Source organism: Chelonia mydas, chromosome 6 (genome assembly GCF_015237465.2).
Source record: "Chelonia mydas isolate rCheMyd1 chromosome 6, rCheMyd1.pri.v2, whole genome shotgun sequence".
Lineage (NCBI taxonomy): Eukaryota > Metazoa > Chordata > Testudines > Cheloniidae > Chelonia > Chelonia mydas.
In genome coordinates, this window is record NC_051246.2 from 90,107,004 (window position 1) to 90,123,666 (window position 16,663).

Here is a 16,663-nt window from a genome sequence, read left to right on the forward strand (position 1 = left end):
TATACTGAGGTTGGAACCTTAACCATTCTACCCTGCCCAATTAACACATGCAACATCCATAAGTGCTTAAATGCACACACTGAACCAGCAGTTTGCCATCTAGCCTATCAAGGCTGATAAGCCCACTGGGCCATTGCCAGCTGTGTTGGGAAGACCACAAGTGCCACCCTTTCCACTGAACCTATGATATACTTTATTCCTCTGCATCCAGTGACCAGCTCATTGACTAGCTCACCTGGACTTTAGCAAGGATGGTTGGTCCAACAAAGTTGCCTTTCTCATAACCCTTCACTTTGATGTCTCGTCCATCCAGAAGGAGGGCAGCTCCTTCCTTCACTCCACACTCAATCAGGTGGCAGACTCGCTCCTTAGCCTGGGGGGTGATCAAGGGCCCCAGATCTGCTCCTGGTTGGTCTCCTTTGAAGTACAGAAGCAGGGGAAGGTTTGAATTGTGATGGTTTCATCTTCAAAGAGAACAACCAACAACTACCTTCCCAGCAAAGATACAAGAATCCTAAGATTAAGTAGCCAAGGAACACAAAACGCAAACACACAGAATCAAGAAGCCCTGAACTCCAAACCCATAGGGGAGCTCCAAACCAACAGAAAAGCCCCATGCTTCCAAAACAGAGAGACAGAAGTCCCCACGCCCAAAACACACAGAGCTGACAGTTGCTGTGCTGAGTTCTGTAATTTTGAAGCTCTTGAAAATTTTGCAGAAGCCTTCTTGAACCATAGAAGGGAAAAGGTAACAAAAGGTCATCTTGTCCTGTCCATGCTACGTATGATAGCTGCTAAAAACAAGCATAAAATGGAGTCAAAGAGGAACTGAGTTTGGTTAGTCTGCAGTATTGCCAATCTCAAGAGATTAAAAACCATGAGTTGGATCCTGAAAAATCATGAAATTGGCCTCAGAAACCATGACATTTAAAACATATCATGAAGCCTTTTTGTTTTTAGTCTATCTTTTGACTTTTTAAACTCCCCTGTACTCCGTGTATGTGTGAGATAATTTGATGGGTTTTTTTAAAAATCAATCTTTAATGCACATATGCCTTTAACTGGCTGCTCAAATGGAGATTCAGTGTATGCCGGAGGGCCACGAACATATTTAAGAACTAGAATGGAGAAGATGCAAGTCTTAGTTTTAGTTAAGCTAGTCCTAAATAGCAAGAGACTCATTTCAATATAACTGTAATGCTTCTGTTAATGATGTCTCATTAATAGGATGGTCGTCTTAAAAGTATCTCTTCAAAAATAGGAGATGGGGTGGAGGGAAGGCATCTATGCTGGCAGGAAAGAGGGGGAGTACTTATGTTAAGGTATTTTACAGGCATAATATAACTCAATAGAGAGCTCTATAGTGTGATAAAGTTAAAAATAAAATATGATGGAAAAACCTAATTCACACATAGTTAGAAATACATTGTACAAGGCCTATAAATGGAGCTGGAAAATGAACATCCAAGAAATGGAAAGTAATCTATGTATCAAGATTTTCAATTATTTTTCAATAAAGATGTATGTGAATGGCAAAGATCTTTACACCAACTACCTTTGTTTGTTTCTTTGTTTACATCAACTACAAAATCCAACAGCAGATTGACTTGTCCCTCCAGAAAGAGAGATGCTTCCACCTGAAGGGCTTTACTAAACGCAAATTGAAAGAAAGGGGAACGTTCCTAGAATAAAAGTCTGTTAATGTAATAAGCGGGGTTGCTACATTAAAGGCAGGGCTGAGTCCTTTTACACAAAACCCCAAACCCACAGTTATAAACTGCCTGATGTTGTGAAAGTAAAACTAGAGTTTTAGAAACACAGTCAAGCCCTCCTTCACAACAGATCCCCCCAGCACCCCAACCATGTGGTGCTGAATCCAGACCTCTGTCACACACCCACAGAGCCTCCAAGCAGGCAGTCTTCCAGGCCCCACCTCCATGCACCAAACCCATGGAGCCAAGACCTCACAGTCACACACTGCAATGTACCAGATACACAAACACACACAAGCCAGGTGCTTAATCTGAAGCTACCAAACAGATATGTACCTGCATTAACTCGCAGGTTCTTGGATCTCTCCACCAGTTCTGGAAGCCAGTTCTTTGCCTCTCCCACTAATACAGCTGTAGACAGGGCCATGCAGCGTTGGCCAGCTGCTCCAAAAGCAGCTCCAACAAGCTGATTCAAGGTGTTCTCCTTATTGGCATCAGGCATCACCACACCATGGTTCTTGGCTCCCTAAAATACAAGACATATATACAATCTCAAACTGCTATATACACCTGGCCCACCTTCTTCCAGCTCCACAGTGACAACTTCATATTATAGCTGTTACTGAGCTGCTACCATCCTGGTAGAAAGGGAAGCTTAATCTCTCTCAGCACATCCAACTGCCTAAATTCAAGTCAGTCCCAGACGCTGAATGGAAAAGGTCTTAAATATGTATACAAGGGAATAGCAGCCTGTAGGCTGAAATCTCTGCTACATTGAGGTGCATTACCATGTTGGATTGGACTCTCTTGCCGTTCCGGGATCCTCTTTCATAGATGTACTCTCCAGCCTGATTGGACCCCACGAAGCTGATTGCCTTGATATCCGGATGGTCACAAATAAAATTCACAGCTTCAAAAAGGAAATAGCTCATTATATGCTGGGACTCTAACATTCCTCTCCAGAGTGTTCAAGGCCGGAAGGGACCGTTTTGATCAAATGGTCCCTTCCGGCCTTCTACCCCTATCCCCACAATGTCCATCCCTCTACTACCCACAGCCCACGCACCCACATTCCTGCCCCTCTGTGTACCACCATCCCAGGGATTCCACTGCTGCCCATTCCCTCTCCCTCTGCTCACTCTCCAGCAACTGAACCCCTACCCCTGTTCACCTACCTGGCTCCCCAATCCTCATCACTCTGTTCCCATAGCACCCACATCCCAGCTCCTCCACCCACCTTGGCCTCTGCCCTTCTGGCACTTGCATCCCAGCCACCTTCTCCCACTCCAGTCCCTCCTACGCACTGGAGTTCACAGAACTCCTTATCCTTTATATCTTGATGTTCTTCCAGCTCCAGAACCCTTCTTACTTTTTAACCAGCCAAAATCTGTCTAACTGGGTGCTTAAAGTTAGGCTTCTAAATCCATATTTAGGCGCCAAGGGTGGTATTTTCAGATGTGCCTAAGTGACTTAGGAGTACAAATACACTAAGTCAATGGTACTTGTGTTCCTAAGTCACTTAGACACTTTGAAAAGACCATCCTAGGAATCGAAATGTACATCCAGATTTAAATGTTGTCCACCCTCTCTCTTTAAAGGTTTCTCTATCGTCCTGCATCAGCCTTGCACTTCCCTGGATTCGCCTTGTCCCACCTTCCCCAAACACCATGCTTGTCCATAACAGTGGAAACCCCAACATCTCTATACCTCCCCTCAAAGCACACATGCCCCAACACACCATCACACTCTGTAGCCATATCAGCAGACTAGCCTGAGTTTACCTTCATGTTGCCCATGAATGATGTTCAGAGTCCCATCAGGGGCACCAGCGTCTTGTAATAGCTTAGCAAGGAACATAAGTGCTCCTGGCACACGCTCTGATGGCTTCATCAAGAAGGTGTTTCCACAAACCATGGCCATGGGGAACATCCAGAGAGGAATCATGGCTGGGAAATTGAATGGTGCAATCCCTGCACACACTCCCAGAGGCAGGCGAAAGGTGTAAGTGTCCATGTCCTTAGTGATGGAGGGCAGGGTCTCTCCCAGCATGAGAGATGTCACGCTACAGGCGTGCTCAACCACCTCTGCAGCAGAAAGGGTGATATGCCGAAGAGTGAGCTCCTACCACTCAGCCTCAAAACTGCCTTCTCTACAATGCCACAATGCAATTCTCTCTTCCTGCATCTTTCCCCAAACCTGCAGCTCCCATGCACCATGAACGCTCCCTGCATGGCCAAGCACAGTAAATGGATTCTTTCCTCAGTGCATTCAATGTTCACATGACAGGAGCCCTGAGTGAGGTTAACAAAACACTCCCAGTGCAAGCAGCACAGGGGTACCAATCCCAGCAGAGACTTTATCTCAGCCATTTCTGCACACGGAACAGACCCACCCATCAAAAGCCATTTGGAGTCAGTATAACATGCAGGGAGAGAAAGTGGGCTGCAACTTTAAAATGGCGCAAGGAAAATGGACCTTTTCCATCTGCAGCTTCTAAGGTATAGACAAGGCCATCCCTCTACCCTCATGTGAAGGCTCTGAAGGGGGCTACTTTCTTGTGTTCTAGAGCTCCTGTTGCTCATTGGACTTTTATCCTGCCCATAGCTTCTGAAACCCCCTTATAGTGGGAGGAGCCAGCAGCTTACGGAGGCCTCGGAATACGTCTCCCTCAGCATCAGCCAGGGTCTTTCCTTGCTCCAAAGTGATGAGTTTGGCAACCTCTTTCTGGAAATTAAAAAAAAAAGGTGTGGGAAAAAAAGGGTCAACCAGCACAAGTGGGAGGTGGTGGCAGAATAGGCTGTTCCACAGATAGCCAAATACCACAACGAACAGACCAGCAAAGAGGGGCTTGGAAAGGAAACACTACCCAATTTGCTACTTCTTAGTATGAGTCACTGTACGCGTGAAGCCAACAACCTACAGAAAGGGAATGTTTTAATTAGGACAACTGGAATTGTAGGGCCAGTCTGAATCCTATGGCATCACAGCCAAGCAATCTGGGGACGTAGAACAGGAGACTGCAAAGCCCTAGAGAGAACAACTCTTGCAGCTATTTCTCCCTTTTGCTTTCAGGGACTCCAGTAAACCTCAAGACAACTTGAAACAGCACTTGGTGTAAGATAAAATGCAAACAACAATCTGCCCTTACCTCTATCCACAGGCAACACTGCCCCCTTTATCCCCATGGGCCTGAAAAGCACCACACCATCCCTCCTGTGGCACGAGGAATACCACCCCCATTCAGCTCACAAACCCAGGCAGCACAGCACTGCCCCGCCATGAGCCCAGGAAACAGTACTCAAGCCTGCCCAACCTGGGCTACTGGCATGCACTCAGCGACAGCCATTGAGGACAGCGATAAGGGTCTCACCAGGTTGTCCTTGATGAGCTGCTGGTAACGCAGCAAGATTTGCTGGCGGCTCAGAACAGATGTCTCTGACCAGTTCCGTAAAGCTTTTTTGCATGAAGTCACAGCTGCCTCCATCTCGCTCTGCGTGGCCTTTGGGACACGACCAACCACCTCGTTTGTGGCCTGATGGAACAACCAATTACATCAAAACTCATCCTGTTTATGCCATCTTCCTCAGCCATTCAATGCCCCTTTCACATCCCTGATCCGATATCCTTCTAAAATGGAACCATACTTACATGATTCCCCTGATGTCAGGGAAAAACTCCTCCCTTCACACACTTGGAGGGCACAGCTTCAACTAGAGTTGAGTGCTCAGCACCTCTGAAAAACAAGCTGTAGGTGTCTCAAGTTGGGCACCCAGAAAACTAACAGTTAGTGACCACCTCTGAACATTTTGGTTTAAGGAACCTGCCTAACAGTGACTGTAGCAGAGTCAGGGATGGAACCCATTTTCTCTGGGTTCAGTATCAGTCAGTGCTTTAACTACAAGATTCTTTTTGCTTCCTGTATCTCTCAGCCTCTTCACCACACATCTGCTGTGCATAAGACGGAATCCTATGGACAGCAGTCTCTCTCTGTATAACAGTCTTTTTCTATGCCTCGTCTGCTGTTCCTCTTGTGCCCTAAAGGAGGCACAGGTCCTTTGGAAAAATCAGTAAGTGATTACGAAGTTAAGTACTATATCATAATTAATATGGAAAACCATATTTCTAGCATTTCCTATCTTTTGAGAGCTTGTTTTAGCAACCTTAACATTCTTTTAATTTAGGTTTTTTTAAAATCTGCCTTGACATAGCCGAGATCATCAGTTACATCATTCAGAGAGACATCTGCAAAATAAAGATAAGTAACTGTTCAGAGCAAGAGGAGAAATAAAACAAGAAAGCGAGTAGCCTTGCAAAGGGTGAATCTCCTCACTAGATATAATGAGTTTAGCTGGCTAAGCCAACTTTGCTGAATGAGTCTCATTGTTCTGATCACTGTCAAGAACAATATGTAAAAATAATAACTATAAATGTCAAAATGGGGCTCCACACAGAAAAGTCCAAGCACCCACTGTCTAGACACCTGCTGCAAGAGTCAGGCAGGATTCCCCTCCATGCAATCTCAATTGCATCTGTTCCCCAGAGACAGACAGACAGAAATTAATTTAACAAAATCTATGAGTTCTGAGACCAGACTCATAAAGCAGTTGCATCCAATGTGGTACTTTATGCCAAATTCACTGGAATTTCACGGCTTAAAGATGGCAGCTTCATCAAAAGAGGGGAAAAGAACCTCAGATTCCAGCCAGGATTCTCTCCTCCCCCTTGGAGGGGAGGCGGGGTCTACACCAGTCTCTGCCAGGAGTTTACATTCAGGCTTACATCAAATCACATAAGTCCAGTCCTATACTTCTATGATTCTATGACAGAAACCATTTACTAACTTGATGTAACAAGTCACAGAGCTCCTCCAGTGTTCAAAGAGCGGAAACAGAGGCCTAAGTCTCCTCTCGGAGATCTACTATATAGGGGAGAGAAGGCAGCATTCATCATTTCTACTGGGTCTGGCATTAACCTTGAGAAGGCAGTTGACCCCTAAGAAGGCAGTTGCAAGGAAGTCACACTCCCTGCATCTCCCCAAGTGACTTCAGTGAGGAGCAACCCCTTCCTGACCACAGCGAGGGCCCACACAGCAGCAGAGGTCATTTCACTTACTGGGTTATGGATATTGATCCATTCGGTAGTTTTGGATTCAACAAACTTCCCATCAATGAACAGTTTGGTGGCTGGCTGCAGAAGACAAAGCACAAGTTAGTGGATAGTGTTTCTGCCTCCCTTTTGTGCCGAGACACCTTACAGAAGGGGCTACTAGCACCACCTATTTTTAATGTTGCCTGACATTTCCCATTTAAAAGACCCTGTGTTCAGTTGCTTATAACTTTGGCAGACTTCAACAGTTCAAGCTGGAATCTTCTATATTAGGCGTCTTTCTCAAGGGTGAATTTTTTGGGAAAATTTCAAATTCTGGCAACTTTTTCTTTAAAAAACTCTAGCACCTGAAAACTTTGGAGCAAAGACTTGAAATTTGGCAGGGAGATCGCCTTTGTGTTAGGGACATAAGAACGGCCACACTGGGTCAGACCAAAGGTCCACCTAGCCCAGTATCCTGTCTTCCAACAGTGGCCAACGCCAGGTGCCCCAGAGGGAACAAACAGGAAAGGTAATCACCAAGCGATCCATCCCGTCGCCCATTCCCAGCTTCTGGCAAAACAGAGGCTACGGACACCATTCCTGTCCATCCTGGACAATAGCCATTCATGGACCTATCCTCCATGAACTTATCAAGCTCTTTTTTGAACCCTGTTATAGACTTGGCCTTCACAACATCCTCTGGCAAGGAGTTCCACAGGTTGACTGTGCGTTGTGTGAAAAAATACTTCCTTTTGTTTGTTATAAACCTGCTGCCTATTAATTTCATTTGGTGACTCCTAGTTCTTGTGTTATGAGGAGTAAATAACACTTCCTTATTTACTTTCTCCACAGCAGTCATGATTTTATACATGTCTTTTGCTGTCACCATGCAAATCCACCCCATTTTGGGGGGAAAAAAAAATCCCAATTTGCACATGCTCAGTAGGGACTTCAGTTGTAACAGCTAGAATCTCCAAAGATTCCCTCCTCATTGAACATGCTCCATCCCCTCACTGCTCTTATGAGTGACCAGGCTGCACATGCGATAGCCCCACAAAGCGTGTTCCCTCCAGTGCAGGGGTAAATCTGGATTTTCTCTGCAATAACTAGGGCTGTCAATTAATCACAGTTAATACATGCAATTAATGCAAAACAAACTAACCAGATTAAAAAAATAGTCGCAATTAATCGCAGTTTTAATTGCACTGTTAAACAATAATAAAATACAAATTTAAATTCATTTCACGTATTTTTGGATGTTATTCTACATTTTCAAATATACTGATTTCAATTACAACATAGAATACAAAGTGCACAGTGCTCACTTTATATTATTATTTTTGATTACTAATGTTTGCACTGTAAAAAGATAAAAGAGCCTGCAATGGAACCCAAGCCTTTTGAGTCTCACCGTTCCTCAGTGGTCAGCAAGTATCTGTGAAACTCATTAGCAAAGTGTGTCTCTCATCCCCCTCTAGTGCTGGGCCACTAGAGGATGACAACTTACTATTGCCATCAGTTACTCCATTAAGTGACTGAGGTCTGTGTAGTGGATCTAAAGGTTCCAACCCAGCTAATGACCCATGAGGGTGTCAATATGATGCCACATGATGGAATTTCTGTTTTGGTTTTTTTTCCCCCCAGTTTGCTTTTTTAAGAGCTAGGAAATTAAACACAAAAAACTACATTAAAAGAAGATTATTTAAGTTACAAAGTCAAGAAATCAAAAGTTGGGAAATGCCAGAATTAAGGCTGCCTGTGCAACTTTAATTCAGCCCTTTGTGTGTCTTCATTATGGTACAGCCTTTAGGTACATCATCACCATTTTTTTACCCCACAGGACCCTTACCTTGTTCAGTGGACAGGATGGACCTATTCTGGTGATGAATCAGGGTTGGGTATTAAAGGGGACTCTTGTCTGTAGGGCCCCTGCCTTATTTGTTGCAGAAGTTGGAAAATTTATACTGAATGAGGCAGGGGACTGCAGGAAGAGTAGGACTGTCTCATGGTTAAGACGGCTGAATGCTGCCCATCCCTGTCTCTGCCACAGAGTTTTTCTGTGAGTCATTTAAACCAAACTTTTTACATGTAGTCACTAGTTGTACATTCCTCATATTCTGGGTGCCTGACTTAAGACCTTAGCATCTGATCTGCAGAAGTGCCAAGTACTGAGCTGAAAATGAAGTCAAGGGGAGTTATGCTTTGAACATATAATGTTCTATATAATGCTAACTACTCTGAAAAAATAAGCTTTTAGTCTCTCTTTGCCTTAGTTTCTTCATCTGTAAAATGGGGATGATAATACCACCACCACCACCTCACTTCACAGGGGTGTTGTGAAGATAGACTCATTAATGTTTGTGCAACATTGAGATACTCAGGTGAGAGCACCATAGAAAAGCCCATTTTGAGGAAAGTAATAATTCTATCTTCAGAGCAGGGTTTGAATAATGTGCAGTAAATAAACCTGGAGCAATAATGACAAGAAAACAAAATATTGAATAGCAGCTCATTAAGTGAGCATCATTCTTTTATGCACTGAATGAGGCGGGGACCTGTGGAAAAAATATATATGCTCATGTAATTTAAGACCATCAGAATCAATATGCACAAGGGGGACGAATTAAGGTTGCATGAGCCATCTTAATTCTGGTGTGATGGTCTATATCTTATTTTTCACCCCTTGCATACTATTATAATAATCTTTGTACAAGCATGCCTTGTGAGATATCATTTGAAAACTCATAGTTTGATGATCATTATTTTCCTGGTAAAATGTGCGGCAATACTGTATGTAAAGTTATAAGATTTCACTGTTTGGTGTCACTAAAACACGTTCCAAGTCTGAGGAGTGGCCAAACTAGTTCCTCAGACACAAAGGGCAAGCTGATGCCTCAGCCAGGGTAAACAAGGTGAAATGGGCCATTACCCATTAAGTGGCTATTCACTAGCAGGAAAAGGAACATAGGTGAAAAATCTACATTTTAGCAAAGAAACAGCATGGGGTTCCCATCCATGTAGACTTTCTGTCTCCTAGATCTCAGCAGGAAATGCTTCTTGGCGGGGGTGAGGGAAAAGCTATTAAAAGGAGGGACGGACAATCATTCCTCCCTTTCTTTCTGTTTATGGCATTCATGACACCTAAAGAACAAAGGAAACAACACTGGACTGGGAGAGGGATCCTGACTGAAAGTTCAGCCAACAGAACTGCTGAATCATGCGGCGAGACTTTGCCTTGAATTTACACTAGTTCAGGGGTTTTCAAACTTCCATGCACCGCAACCCCCTTCTGACAACAAAAATTACTACACGACCCTGGGAGGGGGGGACCGAAGTCTGAACCTGCCTGAGCCCTGCTGCCCCAGCGGGGAAGCCAAAGCCCGAGGGCTTCAGCTCCAGATGGGGGGCCTGTAACCTGAGCCCCACCACCCAGGGCTGAAGCCATCTGGATTGGGCTTTGGCCCCACGCCCCAACAAGTCTAACGCCAGCCATGGAGAACTGCTACCCTAGTTGGCAAAATTAGGCGTTAGTTGCCTTTTACTTTTATTTTTCTTCTAATCAATTCTGACTTTTATGCCTCATACTTGTGTGTGCTTAAAATCTCTCTCTTGTTTTATCACTTTATCTAATCCAATGTGTTTGAATTGAAGTATTTGGGAAACTCCATTTGGGACAGCAAGCGTGCATATCATTTTTATTAGTTAAATGACAAACTTTATATAAGCTCATATTGTCCAGGAAAGGGCTGGGCAGTACAAGACATACATTTCTGGGGGGAAATCTGGGAATGGGAGTGTGTTGGGGTCACTCTGCATTAAAGCTGGCGTGAGTCTGGCAGGCAGCCCTCTCAATATAGCTTGGAGTCAGAGCCATCCCTAGCTATTCTGGGCCCCTACGCAGCCCCCCTGCGGGGCTGGGGCGCACCACCCCACAGCACTCACTGGTGGCTCGGCTGGGGCCAGGTTGCTGCACTTCCCGCTGCTGGTGTGTGCAGGCCGGGCCATGCTGTAGTCCTCAGGGAAGTGGGGGTGGAGCGGTGCAGAGCAAAGCAGGGGTTTTGGGGAAGGGGTGGAGTGGGGGCAGGGCTGGGGCGGAGTTGGGGCAAGGGCAGCACACTGCTGCGCAAGGCACCAGGAAATTTGGTGCCCCAAATTTCCTGGTGCCCTATGCAGCTGCGTACTTTGCGTATGGGTAGGGACGGCCCTGCTTGGAGTGACTTATGTGCTGGAGGCTGTATGAGAGCAGACCAGGAGTGGTGGCAACAGCACTGAAAAAGCACCCAAGGTTAGAGGGCAGGGGGACAACTACTCATTAGTCTGGATTTTACCCTGGATATGTCACTCCTGGCATTTGCTAACTTTTGATTGCTTGATTTTACAATCTTAATAATGTTCTTTTAATGTAGTTTTCCTGTGTGTAATAAATATCTAAGTTAGTTTAATAAGAAGGCAGATTTCTCTCTCTCTCTCTCTCTCTGACTAGAAAGGCTCCTTAGGACTCTCCTCCCTCCCTTCACTAAGAACCCCCAAAGCATAAATGTGTTAAGGGAAACCAGCTAGAAGTCAAATAGAGGAGAAGTGATAGAAGTGACCAGAACTTAAATTCAGCTGGAGCTGCCCAGAACAGAGCTCTGGTAAATATTTTCAAACCTGTGGGAGCCTTGGCACCCCCTCCCTGTGGGGCTGAAGCCCCAGAGACCTCTCCCTGCCCCACAACTGAAGCCCAGAGCCCCAAATGCTGGGGAGGGCAGGGGGAGAGGAGGGGGCTCTGGGAAAGTCTCTGAGAATTTAAGCCCTGGAAGTGACCTTTAAGGAGAGATGTGAAGAAAGTGTTTCATTGCATGAGGAAAAGAGCCCAACAATCCACCTGCCCCAGTAGCCATTATAGACTTCTCAGAGCGTTAGCCAGCCTTATCTAGAGTTCTGACTTGAAACTATTTCATGCCCTGCGAGCTAGGCTGATCTATCTAAAGTCAATTCAGCAAATAAATTTTCTTCCAGTGTAAATCCACCCTCGTGGCAATGCAACCACAAAAACTTGCTTTAGTTTCATAACACCAGATTAGATAGGCATCCTGGATTATGCAAGTGAAAGTACCGGGGTGCAGCTCCTGCCATGCAAACGGGTGGAGGGTTAACAAAATAGCTGCCATCTGCATCTCCTCCTACCCTTCCCTGCATCCAGGACCCCTTGAGCCCCCAATTCCTTCCCTTTGGTAAAGCTTGTCATCAAGAAGAAAAATGAACTCACCACTGAAGAAGAAGAGAAGGATGAAGAATACCAGGTGGGACTCACTTTTGCAGGGATCTACATGAAAGAAAGGCAGAGACACAGAGACCAATGCTGTTAAAACACACAGGAGGCAAATCCTGGGGTCTCTGCAGAGGTTAAACTCATCCAGTCCCTGCCTGGCTTGTGGCAGTGGAGGGATTCTAGTATCTGAGCCCAAAGGTCCATTAGTCAACTGTATCCTAATGGAGCAAAGCAATGCAGGGGACAATCAGCAATAGTTGTAAGTTAATATGCCATGGAAGGGGTCTCCATCATTCTTTGTATGTAGGCTAGAGCACCGAACAAGTGCTAATGGAATCAATGGCAAGGAACCTGATTAAGCACAAACTGTTCAGTGGTTCAAGTTAGCCCTGCTAGGTCGACGTATTTGAAAGTGTTGCACAATCGCCCTCATTCATACTCGTGCAGTTCTAAACCGTTTCAACGGCGCAGCTTCCTAGGCACCGTCCCGCCGCTCGCCTTGGGGCAGCAGGACGCGGAACAATCAGAGCCGCTTCCGTCAGTCCCTGTCCACAGCTGCACGAAAGCCGTGAGGCCGACCCAGTGCAGAGCCCTGCCGGGAGCCCGCCCAGCCCAGCTCTCGCTGCCGGGAGTCCGAGAGCTGCCCCGCTGCCACCCCTCGCTGGCTGCCCCGGAGAAAACCTATCCCAGCCCAGATTTCAGAGTAGCAGCCGTGTTAGTCTGAATCCGCAAAAAAAAAAACCAGGAGGACTTGTGGCACCTTTCGTGGGCTACAGCTTAGGCTCTAATAAGTGCGTTAGTCTCTAAGATGCCACAAGTGCTCCTGGTTTTTTTTATCCCAGCCCCGGCTCCCCTGCCGCGCGGGGCGGGGGCAAGGCTTGCTCGTCCTCCAGCGGGAGCGGCGACCCCGGCATTCTCACTCAGTCGAGCCGCGCCGGCAGCCAGGCTGACCCCGAGAGCCCGTCGGGAACACGCGTGCGGCGGCCACCCGGCCCCCTAGCCCGGGGGACTGTCCCGCACAGGCGAGGCCGGAGACCAGCCCCCAGCCGTAGAACTCAGCCCCGGGCCCGCCCGTCGGAGCCACGACAGGACCTCCCCACCTAGGCACGGGAAAGTGGCTGCCCGGCCTCACCCTGCATAGGAGCCGCTGCCCACCCCGGGCCCCGCGACCTGCCAGCGCCGCCATCCTGCCCCCTGGGAGTCCCTGAGCACTCCGGAGACCGCTAGCCCCCCACAGAGCAGGGCCCGCCCCCGCACTGCCATTGGCCGCTTAGACAACGCCCTCGCCTTCACACGGCACGGTACCGCTCGTCCGGGCCAATAGGGATCCGACTCGTTTGGCCCCGCCCCCACAGGAACGGCCCACCGTCCCGGGGCGAGGATTGGTTACGAGAACCGAAATGCCCTGGGTGGAAATTCGGGTCAAGACACGCCTCCTAGGAAGAGGAACGCAGGCGACGCGTGCCTGGGCGGCTTTAGAGGGAGTCACGTGTAGGGGTTCCCGCGGGCGGCAGTTGCCCGTCACGTGACTTGGGCAAGATGGCGGCTCCCACGGAAGGTAAGAACTTGAAGGACCGGAGCCGCAGCTGGCTCCGCCTAACGCATCCCGCCAGCCCTACGCGCAGAGCTCACCGCGGCGTCTCCCGGGCACCGGCTCAGCCCGCCCGGTTCCTGAGCCGCATCTCGAGCTTTATCTCTCGCTGCCCCCTCTCCTCGCTGGCGGTTCGGCACTGTGGGTGTCCTGGGGACCTGCCCTGCCGGGCGCCCCCATCTCGCCGCGGGGCAGCCCCGGGCAATGGAGCCTGACACGGGAACTGGCAGCCCTGCCCTCGGGGCAGTTCCCGGCTAGGTGCCCCTAGCCTCCTGCGCGGGGCGCCACGGTCGAGCCTTGCCAGGGCACCCTCACGCCATGACCCGGGGGCAGTAGAGCCGGGGCGTCGCCGAGGCTACGTGTGACTTTCCCGGCTACGAGGCGGGAGCGGTGTGCGCCGTGTCTGACTGACTGTCTCCTTCCAGGGACCGACCTTGAAGCCTCCCTGCTGAGCTTTGAGAAGCTGGATCGAGCATCCCCAGACTTGTGGCCGGAGCAGCGTAAGACGGGCCTGATTCTCCCCCAGGGCTTGGTGATGTGGGTGGATCCCTCGTGTGGGAGCAGGAGAAAGCCTCTAGTGTCCCAGTGAGAAGAGGAAAGGCCCCTGGACTGTCAGTGTACTGTGGTCCGCCACCTGGGAGGTGGCCTGTGTGTGTCACGGAGTTATGGTCTGGTTGTGCAGGGAGTGGCACTCACTAGGCTTCATCTGGCCATGTAAATGTAATGCCGGTTTAATGGAGATGGTATCCAGCTTGAGCCCCAGTAGATCCAGGATGTCCTCCTGGTAGCCTTCTAATGGGGATACTTCTCAGGTTTTGTTCTCTTCACCAATGAATTTAAACTACAATGATCTGCATTCCTTGGTGAGGTGGCTGATATCTACCTAGTGAGGGCTGATAGGAACACTTCTCAGGATCTCTGTGTAAACTACCGGTCAATAAACTCCATCTGCTTGCTCTTGACACTCCCATGGCAAATCAGCAGGGAAAATCTTATTTTCTCCTGGGGAGTATTCTGAATTTTTGTAACTACTGTAGTACTTGCAGTTTTTTGCATGAATTAAAGTGACTAACATTTCACATTTAATATAGTGAGATGGCATTTCTTATGGCAGGCTGTGCCTGGGGATTTTACTTAACTACACTGCAGCTGGGAAGTGTAATTCCTAGTTTGACTGGCACATGTGCAGTATCTCTGTTCCATGTAGTGTACAAACATATATCAGCATGGCCATGGCAACTCAGGCTAGCTGTCAAACCATCTGCTTAGGACCTCAGACAGGATTGTATTCAGGCAAGTTGCCTGTGACCTCTGTGGCCACACTAATTTTTAGCATGCTAGTGCAAGTATTTATGCCTACCCAAGGTGGTAATTATGCTTCACAGCTGCAGGGTAGATGTATTCTTAGATGATGATTAGTTGTGGCTTCTTTGGAAACAGGAAAGCAATGACATTTGGGTCATGAATAATTATCTTTCTCTCTCCTATCCAGTACCAGGTGTTGCTGAATTTGCTGCTTCCTTCAAAAGTGTAAGTGATCTCCTCTAATTGAGACCTGTTTACATTCCCTTCCTCCCCTCCCCCCCCGCCCCCCCCCCCACTTTCCCCAACCTTGCTATCTTTTGGAAATTCCTGTTTTCCTCATGCAGTACCCTATACAGACTTTGTTCATGAGGTTTCTTAAATCTAGTTTGCTAATGTCACTGTGTTTCTATTAAGACCTCTCCAAGATCAGTGGTTTTCAAACTGTGGGTCGCAACCCTGTACTGGGTCATGGAATGTAAGGCACAGGGTCCCGGCGACTCTGGTCAGCACTGCCAACCGGGCTGTTAAAAGTCCCGTTGGCAGTGCTGCCCAGCTAAGGCAGGCTAGTGCCTACCTGTTCTGACACTGCGCTACAACCTATAAGTGGCCAGCAGCAGGTTTGGCTCTTAGGTGGCGGGGGAGGGGAAGGTGCACAGGGCTCCGCATGCTGCCCCTGCCCCAAGTGCTGTCTCTGAACTCCCATTGGCCAATTCCTGGCCAATGCGGGGGACTGTGCCTGCAGGTGAGAGCTGCATGGAGCTGCTTGTGAGCCTCCGCCTAGGAGCTGGATCTGCTGCTGGCAGCTTCCTGGGCGCAGTGTGGTCCACGGTGCCAGGACAGGCAGCAAGCCTGCCTTCGCACCCCTGCTGTGTCGCTGACCAGGAGCTGCCTGAGGTAAGCCCGTGCCCCAATCCCCAGCCCTGAGCGCCCCTCCCCCCCAACCCGGAGCCCCTTCCTGCACCCCGAGCCCCTCATCCCCAGCTCCGTTGGATCGTGGGCATCAACAATTTTCTTCAACTGGGTCGGCAGAAAAAAAGGTTGAAAACCACTGTCCTAGATAACCCTCTCCTGTGTGCACATGTTACTTGTCACAGTCTGTATTTTCTTGCTAGGGTAACTTTTTTTCCTCTCTGGGAGTTTTAGAATTTACAATAAATGTATCTTCTGCCTCATACTGTATATGAGACTTGGAAGTGAAAGCTTTAGACCTGCACTTGGTGATTATCAGAAGTATTACTGTCTATATTGCCCTTTGGGAGACAAGGGGACATTGCTTCAGCAGCAGTGGAAAAAAATACTGGAAAAACAGGACTCTGATACAGAAACACAGCATCTGACGAGCTCTTTACAGAGTGGCTGGAGTTTAATCCTTAGTCCACTTAATATTATTGCCTGGGTGTCATTATTGCTTCAGATGCTGGAGATGGTAGCTGTACACATCTTACAGCAATGCACAAAAATACTTGATTGAGCATGCATTTTCTTTGTCTTCTGACAGCCTATCACCAATTCCCCTCCCAAATGGATGGCTGAACTAGAAAATGATGATATTGATATGTTAAAGGGTAAGTATGAGCTATCAGATAGCAAGCAATGTAAAGTCTAGGTAAGTGGAAACTTGAGACCTCAGAGGGAAAGAACCTAAGGTAGTGCCTATTTTGCTGCTTATGCCGTTTAAAAGGGGTGTTAGAAATTTCTGTTTTTTCTTAGCAA

At 47.8% G+C, this 16,663-nt stretch overlaps 2 protein-coding genes across 14 annotated transcripts in view; one reads left to right on the forward strand and one right to left on the reverse strand.

Annotated features, from left to right (window-relative positions):
* ALDH6A1 (aldehyde dehydrogenase 6 family member A1) overlaps window positions 1-13,379 on the reverse strand; it is a 17,022-nt gene extending 3,643 nt beyond the window's left edge. Inside the window, exons 1-9 of one of the 2 annotated variants that reach the window (XM_037900665.2) lie at window positions 13,187-13,379; window positions 12,052-12,108; window positions 6,825-6,899; window positions 5,083-5,244; window positions 4,358-4,436; window positions 3,494-3,796; window positions 2,501-2,622; window positions 2,049-2,238; window positions 236-417 (exon numbers count right to left, since the gene is read on the reverse strand). In XM_037900665.2, the coding sequence (XP_037756593.1) occupies window positions 236-417; window positions 2,049-2,238; window positions 2,501-2,622; window positions 3,494-3,796; window positions 4,358-4,436; window positions 5,083-5,244; window positions 6,825-6,899; window positions 12,052-12,108; window positions 13,187-13,240 (1,224 nt within the window). In that variant the 5' untranslated portion in view covers window positions 13,241-13,379. Of the gene's footprint in view, window positions 1-235; window positions 418-2,048; window positions 2,239-2,500; window positions 2,623-3,493; window positions 3,797-4,357; window positions 4,437-5,082; window positions 5,245-5,360; window positions 5,474-6,824; window positions 6,900-12,051; window positions 12,109-13,186 lie in introns of those variants that run through there. The other variant, XM_037900666.2, reaches the window with a different exon arrangement.
* A 73-nt stretch (window positions 13,380-13,452) lies between these two features.
* The window catches only part of LIN52 (lin-52 DREAM MuvB core complex component), a 66,636-nt gene continuing 63,425 nt past the window's right edge, over window positions 13,453-16,663 (forward strand). For 6 of the 12 annotated variants that reach the window (XR_005225555.2, XR_003565484.3, XM_043549952.1 and 3 more), the window contains exons 1-4: window positions 13,469-13,612; window positions 14,071-14,145; window positions 15,138-15,175; window positions 16,449-16,515. Coding sequence is in view for 9 of the 12 variants with exons in the window: in XM_043549952.1 (XP_043405887.1) it covers window positions 13,594-13,612; window positions 14,071-14,145; window positions 15,138-15,175; window positions 16,449-16,515 (199 nt within the window). In the remaining 3 variants the exon portion in view is untranslated. Of the gene's footprint in view, window positions 13,613-14,070; window positions 14,146-15,137; window positions 15,176-16,448; window positions 16,516-16,663 lie in introns of all 12 variants that reach the window. The other 6 variants (XR_005225554.2, XM_043549950.1, XM_037900673.2 and 3 more) reach the window with 3 other exon arrangements.